Source organism: Hemicordylus capensis, chromosome 2, assembly GCF_027244095.1.
Source record: "Hemicordylus capensis ecotype Gifberg chromosome 2, rHemCap1.1.pri, whole genome shotgun sequence".
In the NCBI taxonomy this organism is placed as follows: Eukaryota; Metazoa; Chordata; class Lepidosauria; order Squamata; family Cordylidae; genus Hemicordylus; species Hemicordylus capensis.
In genome coordinates this window covers 238,346,738-238,357,167 of record NC_069658.1, presented here as the reverse complement: position 1 = coordinate 238,357,167, position 10,430 = coordinate 238,346,738, and the positions used below count along the sequence as shown (strand labels likewise).

The window sequence follows — 10,430 nt, the reverse complement described above, 5'->3', positions numbered from 1 at the left end:
TTTGCAAAGGTAAAGAATGATCTACAAGTCCAATTAAAAAAAAACCCCTCTCTCTACTTGTTTTCCAAGCTAACAAGCACAGCCTAATTAAAGGTAAAGTATGCCGTTGAGTCAGTGTTGATTCCTGGTGCCCACAGAGCCCTATGGTTGTCTCTGGTTGAATACAGGAGAGGTTTACCATTGCCATCTTCCACGCAGTATGAGATGATGCCTTTCAGCATCTTCTTATATCACTGCTGCCTGATATAGGTGTTCCCCATAGTCTAGGAAACGTACCAGCGGGGATTCAAACCGGCAGCCTCTGGCTTGCTAATCAAGTCATTTCCTCGCTGTGCCATTAGGTGGCTACCATTCATTCCATTCATTCTGCCTTTGCTGTGTTAGTTTTGACAGCCTAATTAGCCCTATCAAAACTAACACAGCGAAGGCAGAATGAATGGAGTGCCTTGAGCCTCTGGCCTTCATCGCCTAAACCTGTCCAGATAAACCTTTTAACTCGCTCCTCCCCGCTCCCATCTCAAAGTGTCCAAAAGGGCAGTGAAATTCCTTGGTTGAAAACAGGACTTGGGTATTCATCACATTTTGTTTAGACTCTTCCAGGCTGCAGAAGGACAACATATGCTCCACAGTCTTATTGGTGAAAGGAATGCAGGTGACAGAGTTTGCTGGCATAACTGAAGGGCAGAGGGCACTGCACACAGAGGTTTCTAGGCAAAGCGGGCACAGGAAGTCCAGAACGGAAAACATGGCTTCACTCAGGCCAAGCACGCACGCCAGAACAGTCCAAATGCATATCAACCCATGACTACTGAAATGAATTTAAAGCGATTTATTCAGGCATTAAGTATTTTACAGAGAAATTGAGAACTTAGGTACATGGCATACAAAAGAAATAGAAAAACAGTTCCGTTACATTATAAGCTTCATACAACCATGCAGTTATTAAATCAAACACCTTCCCTCCTCCTGCTTACTTGGAAGCTCTATTTGTTCCCAACAATAGACAGTAGTCAAGAGAATTCATGGTCAAAAAACAAAGAGATAAAATACTATATCTACCCATCTTCAAGCTGTAGTGTCTCTATACATCTCAGAAGTTAGAGGGGGGACAAGGAAAGGTGAAGAAGAGAGAGAGCCTCTCAAAGAAGCTTCCCTCCTTCCTGAAAAACTATTAGTCAAACAAAAGCCAAAAGCCCCCAAAGGAATCCTTCAACTTACCAGGCCTCCAGCCTTTATACCTCAGCCAAATTACCACAACTCTTCAGGCCTTCCATTAGTTACATTCTCTTGGCAACCCAGCAATGATCATTTTAATTAATACAATCGGTTCTGTATTGAGTAATGACGACTCAGGGCATTTTCAAATATTGTCCCTTTTGTTCTCAAATTTTCCACTGTGGGTGTGCAAGCAAACTTAGATGGATACCAACAAGGTATCCAGAAAGTTCTTTCTCTAAAGCCTGTGATCCTCGTGGCAGCTTATGTTCAGGCAGCAAAAGGCAATCAAGGTCTTTCCTCTGGCTTCCATTGAAACTTCCATACACCAGTGCTAACCAATTTTAAAAAACAAACAACAACAACAACCACCCATGATTATCATTCCATTAAACTGCTGACTTGGCTTAAAAGCAAATAATGGCTCAGCATTGCCAATCTTGACTTAGGCTACCTAAGATGGCTCCTTCCAGCTCAAGTCGTCTTTCAGGCACACCTTAGGGAAGTTTTCACCTTATCTTCACTGTGAACCAGCAAAAACATCTCCATGGGTCAGATCTGGTCCGCGGGCCACATGCCGTGCAACCCTGATAGAGATGATCTGGCAGGATGGTCTTCCTGGCTTTGGGGCTCCACTCCTAGGACACATTGGTGAAACGTCCCTCCAGGCCTCTTGGTCCAGGTCAACTTGTCCAAAACACACTCACTAAACCATTTCTCTGCCACTGGAGATGGTCCAGCTGTCAAATCCCACTCTGCACTTGTCTCTCAAGTCCCTGCTCTCAGCACACTTTCTATTCACCCAGTAATCTTGGCCCGTTGGCCTGTTTACTCTCACCACTAACTAACCATATCTTCACTCACTCTTACTCACACAAACATACACACACAAACACACACAGATGTTTCTAACTACAATTCATTGCACCCGTGTTCCCAAATTTTGAGCAAATAATTGCAATCAACAAGGCACTTTCTAGAAGTTGAGCTTGACCTCAACTAAGTCAATCGCCCATCTTGCATGGCAAAGCTCCTTGGAAACAACCATTTAAGAAGTACAAAACAACTTAGCAATACAGAAAAAGCATTACATGGTCACTCCGGTTTGGGTCTGGAAGCATTTCTTAGCATCAGCACAGCCCTCTTGTAATCAAGCAACCATTTTAAGAATGGCTAAGCATCATGACCCCTCTTCAGACCCTTGGATAGAGTCCGTTGATGCAGAGGAGAAAGCAGTCGGCGAGGTCTCCCCACTCCAGGTACCAGGACATCCTATATCTCTTGAACTCCTTCAGCCCAAGGATGCCCCTCAGGACTCAGAGGACCCTATATTTCTTGCCCCTCCCCTTTGATTTGAGAATGCCCCAATGCTCTCTTCTTCCTCTTCTACTTCAGAGAAGGAGGTGGAAGCCACACCACTCCCAGCACCAGTACACCTTCGGCTCTGCCACAGCCAACAATTAAAGAATAAGGCACGGGCCCTTTAAGCCTGCAGCAGAAAACCAAAGGGGCATGGCCAGGCACCACACTTCCACTTTAAAAGCACTGTGTTTGCAGCAGAACTTTTCTGAAGTAGCATCCCACTCCTTGAGTTCTCAGCCCACTCCTTGCACTTTACCTTGCTCCCTGCAGACCTGATCTCCTGGCTTTTTGACCCTGGCTTGTTATTGGACCTGCTTTTGAGGTGTACACAAACGTGTGTGACATGTGCATCTGCACCGGGTACTTCCAGTTACTTCCAGTCTGACGAGGCAGCAAGGAGGTAGGCTGCTGCCCTGCTGAACCAGTTTAAAATGGAGCACCAGTGGGGGGAAACTGGGGGTGGGTGGTGGGTAAGAACACTCTCCTCCACCCTTAAAGCTATGCCCCCCTGCCTTCGAACCAGCCCACTCCAGTTCCATGTACACCCCTAGTGTGGGCTCTACTCATACATAAAGCAAGAGCAACTCACGAGTAGGAGTGGGTGGTCTACTCATACGGATGAGGTCTATTTGCAACAAGCATGAAAGGTTTATCTGCAATAGGGCTGTAGGTCTACTATAAATAAGGGCAAGGGGTATATTTCTAAAGGTAAGGTCTACTTGTGTGTAAAGGTGTAACATGGATCCTCATTCCCAAAGCAAATTTCCAAGGCTGTACAAGGCCTTTGCAGTTTACATGGCATGGAAGCTAAGATGGGCACCATAAAGTGCTATTTCCACACCTTCTAGAGCACGAGTGAAAACTGAAAGCATCTTAACTCCCATCTTAAAGGTATTTGGATGAATAAATATAGATTTCTTGTCCTTGTGGATTCTGTGATGGGAACGAAGTGCTATCTTCTCAATGAGGCTCTTTCCACACTCCAAGCACTGAAGTGATCTCTATCTCCTGTGTGGGTTCTCTGGTGGGATGTAACTTATTTCCACATCCTGAACGTTAAAAAAGGCTTCTCACCTGTGTGGATTCTTCGATGCAGATTTTTGCTCCAACTGAAGCCCTTTCTACACTCTGAACCAGGTATATGGTTTCTCTCCTGTGTGGATTCTATGATGGATAGTAAACCTGACACCCTGAGTGGAACACTTTCCACATGTAAAAGGCTTCTAACGTGTGTGGATTCTTTGATGCAATGTAAGGTTTGGTTTTTGACTAAACAGAGCCAGCGTGGTGTAGTGGTTAGAGTGCTGGACTAGGACCGGGGAGATCCGAGTTCAAATCCCCATTCAGCCATACTAGCTGGGTGACTCTGGGCCAGTCACTTCTCTTTCAGACTAACCTACTTCACAGGGTTGTTGTGAAAGAGAAACTTAAGTATGTAGTACACCACTCTGGGCTCCTTGGAGGAAGAGTGGGATATAAAATGTAAATTAATAATAATAATAATAATAATAATAAACCTTTCCACACTCTGAGCAGGTATATGGTTTTTCTCCTGTGTGGACTCTGTGATGGACTGTAAGCTTATCATCCCGAGTGAAACTCCACATTCTGAGCATTTAAAAGGCTTCTCTCCTGTGTGGATTCTTTGATGGACAGTAAGTGCTGCCTTCTGACTGAAGCTCCGTCCACACTCTGAGCAGGAATATAGTAGACTCTTTGATGGACAGTAAGTGTCACTTTCAGACTGAAGCTCTTTCCACACTCTGAGAAGTTATATGGTTTCTCTCCTGTGTGGATTCTTTGATGGACAGTAAGTGCTGCTTTCTGGCTGAAGCTCTTTCCACACTCAGAGCATTTAAAAGGCTTCTCTCCTCTGTGGACTCTTTGATGGGAAATAAGCATTACCTTCTGGCTGAAGCTCTTTCCACATGCTGAACAGGTATATGGTTTTACCCTGTGTGGATTCTCTGGTGATAAGATTTGCCTTCTGACTGAAGCTCTTTCCACACTCTGAGCAGGTGTGTGGTTTCTCTCCTGTGTGGATTCTTAAATGGACAGTAAGCTTGTCACCCCAAGTGAAACTCTTTCCACATTCCAAGCATTTAAAAGGCTTCTCACCTGTGTGGATTCTTTGATGCAATGTAAGGTCTATATTTTTACTGAAGCTCTTTCCACACTCTGAGCAGGTATAGGTTTCCTTTCCTGTGTGCATAGTGGGACTTCTGCTCAGATGTGTCTTACTAGTCAAGGTGTTTATATACTGGGTGATCTTATTCCTTTTGCTTCCCTTGTGGCATCCTCCTTGGATTAGGATGGAATGCAACTCTGACCCTCTGGAAGAATTAGTCTGCCTCCTCTTCTGACTCGCTTCAGTTCTCTTTCTCGGTATATCAGTCTGTTTCTCTTCCTCCCTCCAATGACCTGCAGGAATAAAGAGAAGAATTAGGGAAGGGAGCAACAGAATCTCACATCAAGGAGGAAGCCTACCGGGAAGGATGTCATGAAGAGTCCCGGGAAGGATGTCATGGAGTAGGGGTTCCCAACCGGTGGTCCTCCAGATGCTGATGAACTACAACTCCCATCATCCCCAGTCACAATCAACTTACCAGGCTGGGAACCCCCTGATGTCAAGGAAGTCCAAAGGATGCCTCTCAGCCACAGTGCAAGAAAGTCCTAACCCCAAGGAAATCTCTCACTTCGACCATGCCAGAAGGCAGCCTCCAATCCCCAGGTCTGACAACACCAAATGTGGTTGCAACAGGTTCACTAGCCAAGGGCTGTAGGGAGCTCACAGTTTGACCAGCTTGGAAGAGGAGGTTTTCAAGGTCATACCATTTCATTGAGGGTTTTAGAAATAGTGTCTTCTAGGCTCTGGTTGCAGCCAACTGCATTTTTCTTCAAACAAGGAGCGAATCCAAGGAACATTTACTAGCCACTGAGATCCCCACGGTGCATTGCTACAGACTGACAATCGCAGAAATTTCTGCTTTCTTACATCCATCGGCCAAGGCAAGGAGGGAGGCTTACCCAGAAAGGCCAGATGCCCAGAAATCTCCTCCAGGACTTCCCTGTGCAGAGCCCTTTGGCCTGGATCCAGCAGAGCCTCCTCCTCCTCCTCAGAGAAATACACAGCCACCTCTTCCAGGCTCACAGACTCCAGAAAAAGAGAGAACACATTAAGGTCCTTCACACGACCCAAGGAACTTAGGCGGGGGGATCTGAGGGGGAAGGCAGCATCTACCAACCTTCCCCACCACGAGCGCAGTTTCTTCCGCATGCCCCCTCTCACATGCCCACATGAGCCACTCTGCGCCAGTAGTCCAAGGTGGGATCAGGAAGGGGAACTCTTCCCACCTCCCATAATGCCTTGTGTGGGCAGCAGAGAGGCAGCCTGCTACAATGCAGCAAGGCTCCTCTCCCTGGCCATACTGCAGTTGGGGCTCTATGATCGCCACTCTCGGTGGTGCCCTGATGGTACACATGACTAGGCAGTGATCTAGGAGATGTGCACAGGGCCTCCTGCCCCACTTTTAGCCTAGGTTTCAAATGTGGGCTACCCAGCAGAGGAGCATCAGGATCGGGAACGATCCCACTGGTTCCAACCACCAGCCCTACGCGGGCTAGCACAGCCCTACTCAGGAAGGGCGGGTTGTGAGAATGGCCTGTTTCTAAATCAGTTTTTTTTTTAGATTTATTTATTTATTTATTTATTATTAAGACTTTTATATCGCCCTTCCAAAAGGCTCAGGGCGGTTTCCATTAGAACACCATTAAAATCAGTTAATACTTAAAACAAAAATTATAAAAGGCATAAAACAATGATGAATAATTAAAAACATAATAAAACAATTAAATAGAACAATTTAAAAACAAGTTTTAAAAAGCTGAGAAAGCTTGGTTGAAGAGATGTGTTTTCAGAAGTTTTTTTTAAAAATTGCCAGAGATGGGGAGGCTCGTATCCCAGCAGGGAGCGCATTCCACAATCTCGGGGCAGCAGTCGAGAAGGCCCGTCTCTGTATAGCCACCAAACGGGTTGGCGGTAACTGGAGATGGATCTCCTCAGATGACCTCAATGGGCGGTGGGGCTCATAGCGAAGAAGATGCTCTCTTAGATACCCAGGGCCTAAGCCGTTTAGGGCTTTATAAGTTATAACTAGCACTTTGTATTTTGCCCAGAAACCTATTGGCAGCCAGTGTAGCTCTATCAGCAAAGGAGGGATGTGGTCTCTCCAAGATGACCCGGAGACCAACCTGGCTGCCACATTCTGAACCAACTGAAGTTTCCAGACTTCGTACAAAGGCAGCCCCACGTAGACTGCTTTTAGATTGATGGAAAGGTGGGGGCTCATGGTTCTCCTGTAGGATGCAAAACGTCCTCTGTGGATTTCAGAGTCAAAAGGGAGCACCTTTGAATGAAGTAAAGGGGAAAACAGAGGCTCAGTGGGGCCCAGAGAGGGGTGAGGTCACCCCCCCTCCCAGTGATCCTTCTCCTACCTGATTCAGTGAGAGCACAGCAACTATTTCCACTCCATCACCCAAAGGAAGAGCTCTAGGAGGAGCTGCCAGCATCTTTTCACTGCCTAGAAGGAGAGGAAAGAAGTGGGGGGAAATTTTGTGCTTTGGGGGCATTTTGCATTTCAGTGGCTGCAGGGACACCACAGTGTCTTCGTGCCACTTCTGGGCTCTCTTCCAAGTGTGGCTTTGGAGTTCTACTCACAAGAAGCATCTCCAACACACAGGCTCAAGGGGAACATCAAAGCAGTGCTTGGGCTTTGCGAGAGAGAACAACCCAGTGGAAATGCACCCCTGCAGCCTTACCCAGCCCCATGGCGCCTCCGTCACTCTCCTACACAATCCCGCTGAACAGTGGCCGCTGCCGGGTCACCGATGGAGCCGTTTCGGACTCTGGGAGCTCCAAGGCTACATTGGCTGACATCCCATTTGTCTGAAACAGGAGAATGTAGAGTGGGGCTAAGAAAGCAACATGTGCATTTGTAGGGCATTTCCCTCCCTCAGCTCCAGTACTCTCCATTTCATAGAGAGCAGCCATTTCATAGAGCAGCCATCCCTGCGAACCGCCTCTCATATTGGGAGCTTCACTGCAGAGAAGGTCTTCCAGGAGACGGCAGAAGAACTGAGAGGGAGAGGATAACCCCTGCTGACTGAGCAAAGAGGAGCTTTTCAGAAATGGCGATTCTCTTACACTTAGTGGGAGGGGACGGACATAGGAAGACAGGAAGCTGCCTTATAGAGAGTCAGACCATTGATCCATCTAGCTCAGGATTGTCTACACTGACTGGCAGCGGCATCTCCTAGGTTACAGGCAGGGGTTTCTCTCAGCCCCGTCTTGGAGATGCCAGGGAGGGAATTTGGAACCTTCCGCATGCAAGCATGCAGGTGCTCACAAGTAGTCTCCCATTCAAACGCAAACCAAGGTGGGCCTTGCGTAGCGACAGGGACAATTCATGCTTGCTGCCACAAGACCAGCTCTCTTCCCATTCGGCCCTCTTCTGATCCCTTCTACTGTCAGTGTTAGGGAAATATCCCAATCAAATGGTTGTTACATACTTTCCTACCAAAGACCTTGTTTGTTGTGGTTTGCCTTAGGGCCCTCCAGTTCAGAGATGATTTTAATAGACCCAAATTCAGAGACTGCTGCCCCCTTTACCCACAGCTGGCAAGAGGAAAGGGCCTCTAACTCTTCTCAGGATCCGTCTGAGATAATTACTTATGTTTCACTTTCCAACAAAAGTGCTCCGAGTGGTTTACATAAATCAATAATAAGATGGTGCCATGACCCAGAATGCTTCACAATTAAAAAAAGAAAAGAAATGCAAGGTGAACAATAGCAAGAGCCACTGGAAGGATCCTGTGCTGGTCCTAGATTGGAAGAGCACCTGCATGCAGAAGGTTCCAATTTCTTTCCCTGGCATCTCCAGATATTCTATATATGGGCTGAGATTCCTGCCCGTAACTTTGGAGAAGCTGCTCCCAGTCTGTGTTGACAATACTGAGCTTCACGGACCAATGGTCTGACTCAGTATGTGGCAGTTTCCTATGTTCCAGCTCTGTCTCTCTCCTGAAACCTGCCAAGTAGGGAATAAGCTAGGAGGGTCGCTTGCTTCTCTGCAGCTTCTATTAGTAATGAAGCATGTTTGTTGCTTTAATATCTGCATGCACTCTACTCTAGGATGATCAACTCACTCTCTGGAATGTCAAGTGTCCTCCTGAGGGAGGACTGCAGGGAGACATGATAGAGGTATATAAAATCATGCATGGTGTGGAGAAAGCAGATAGAGAAAAATTCTTCTCCCTCTAACATAACACTAGAACCAGGGGTCATCCCATGAAATTGATTGCCAGGAAATGTAGGAAGGAAAAAAAGAGGTACTTTTTCACACAAGGCATAATGAGCCCCACTGGCCGTTGAGGTCACTTGAAGAGATCCGTCTCCAGTTGCCACCAACCCGTTTGGTGGCTACACAGAGACGGGCCTTCTCGACTGCAGCCCCGAGATTGTGGAATGCACTCCCAGCTGAGATACGATCCTCCCCATCTCTGGCAATTTTCAGAAAACACCTGAAAACACATCTCTTCAACCAGGCTTTCTCAGCTTTTTAAAACTTATTTTTAAATTCTTCTGATTATTTAATTGTTGTTTTATGATGTTTTTAATGGTTAATCATTGTTTTATGCTTTATAATTTTTGTTTTAATTATTAACTGACTTTATTGGTGTCTTAATGTAAACCACCCTGAGCCTTTTAGAAGGGTGGTATAAAAGTTTTAATAATAAATAAATAAATAAATAAATAAATAAATAAAATAAAATAATCAACTTGTGGAATTCTCTGCCACAAGATGTGGTGACAGCTAACAACCTGGATGGCTTGAAGAGGGGTTTGGATAATTTCATGGAGGAGAGGTCTATCAATGGCTACTAGTCGGAGAGCTATAGGCCACCTCCAGCCTCAGAGGCAGGATGCCTTTGAGTACCTGTTGCAGGGGAGTAGAAGCAGGAGAGAGGGCATGCCCTCAGCTCCTGCCTGTCGGCTTCCAGCGGCATCTGATGGGCCACTGTGTAAGGCAGGATGCTGGACTGGATGTGCTGCCTTGGGCCTGATCCAGCAGGGCTGTTCCTATGCAAGCAGCTTCTTTGCCACTGAGCTACAGCCCCAGCTTTGCCAGCTCTTCTTGCCACCTTGAGAAAGATCCCTCTGACAGGATCCAAGAGGGAAGACTGGCTAGAGGGCTCTTTATACGGAGCAACACTCTCGATCCAGCTCCTGATGAACCATCTTTCCCCATCAGGCTGCTGCTGCTCTATGAAGAGGCTGCCAGCCAGGGACTCTACCTGGGAGCTTCTTCATGCCAAGCAGGCGCTCTGCCAGCCTGCTACCACTGAGCGGCAGCCCCTCCAATTGAGAGCGCTCTCTCCTCCTGGGGCTTCCTGAAGCCTCCTCCCCTGCCGGCCATTGCATTCCCTGTCTGGTCCGGGGCGGGGGTCTCCCTTGCTCCCCAGGTGCCCGCTTTGCACTCACCGGATCCTTCTCACAAGAAGCCGCTGGTGCATCATGCCGGAAGGGCAATGTCAAGACGGGACATGAAGCAGCCGGTTGCTCGGCGTTCTGCTAGCTAGCCTTCTCAGGTAGCTCTCTAGGAAGCGCGGCTCTCTCCCCTTGCCCAGCGGACCTCCAGGGTCCCGGCAGAGGGGAGGGGCCACTGAGAAAGCCGGTCTCAGGCGAGGGAGAGCGCGCGAGTCGGGGCGCGTTCCATCCATTCGCTACGGCTAGGAGGGGTGTGCATGACGTCACTGCCTGCCACGGCCCCTCCTCAAGTTGGGAGAAGAGTTGC

The 10,430-nt window shown here is 47.5% G+C and overlaps 1 protein-coding gene across 3 annotated transcripts; it reads right to left on the bottom strand.

The window, feature by feature from the left end:
* Positions 1-814: 814 nt before the first annotated feature.
* LOC128344071 (gastrula zinc finger protein XlCGF49.1-like) lies at positions 815-10,372 on the bottom strand. 3 transcript variants are annotated; one of them, XM_053293519.1, is made up of 5 exons: positions 10,118-10,372; positions 7,396-7,522; positions 7,072-7,157; positions 5,605-5,731; positions 815-4,998 (listed from the first exon to the last, which is right to left on the bottom strand). In XM_053293519.1, exons 2-5 carry the CDS (start codon positions 7,403-7,405, stop codon positions 4,433-4,435), a joined length of 789 nt encoding a protein of 262 aa, XP_053149494.1. In that variant the 5' UTR covers positions 7,406-7,522; positions 10,118-10,372; the 3' UTR covers positions 815-4,432. The 3 variants fall into 3 exon arrangements, with proteins under 3 accessions (XP_053149494.1, XP_053149492.1, XP_053149493.1); XM_053293517.1 differs by having other exon boundaries at positions 7,072-7,522; positions 10,118-10,370; XM_053293518.1 differs by lacking the exon at positions 10,118-10,372 and adding an exon at positions 9,931-10,108 and having other exon boundaries at positions 7,072-7,522.
* Between the last annotated feature and the right edge of the window lie 58 nt (positions 10,373-10,430).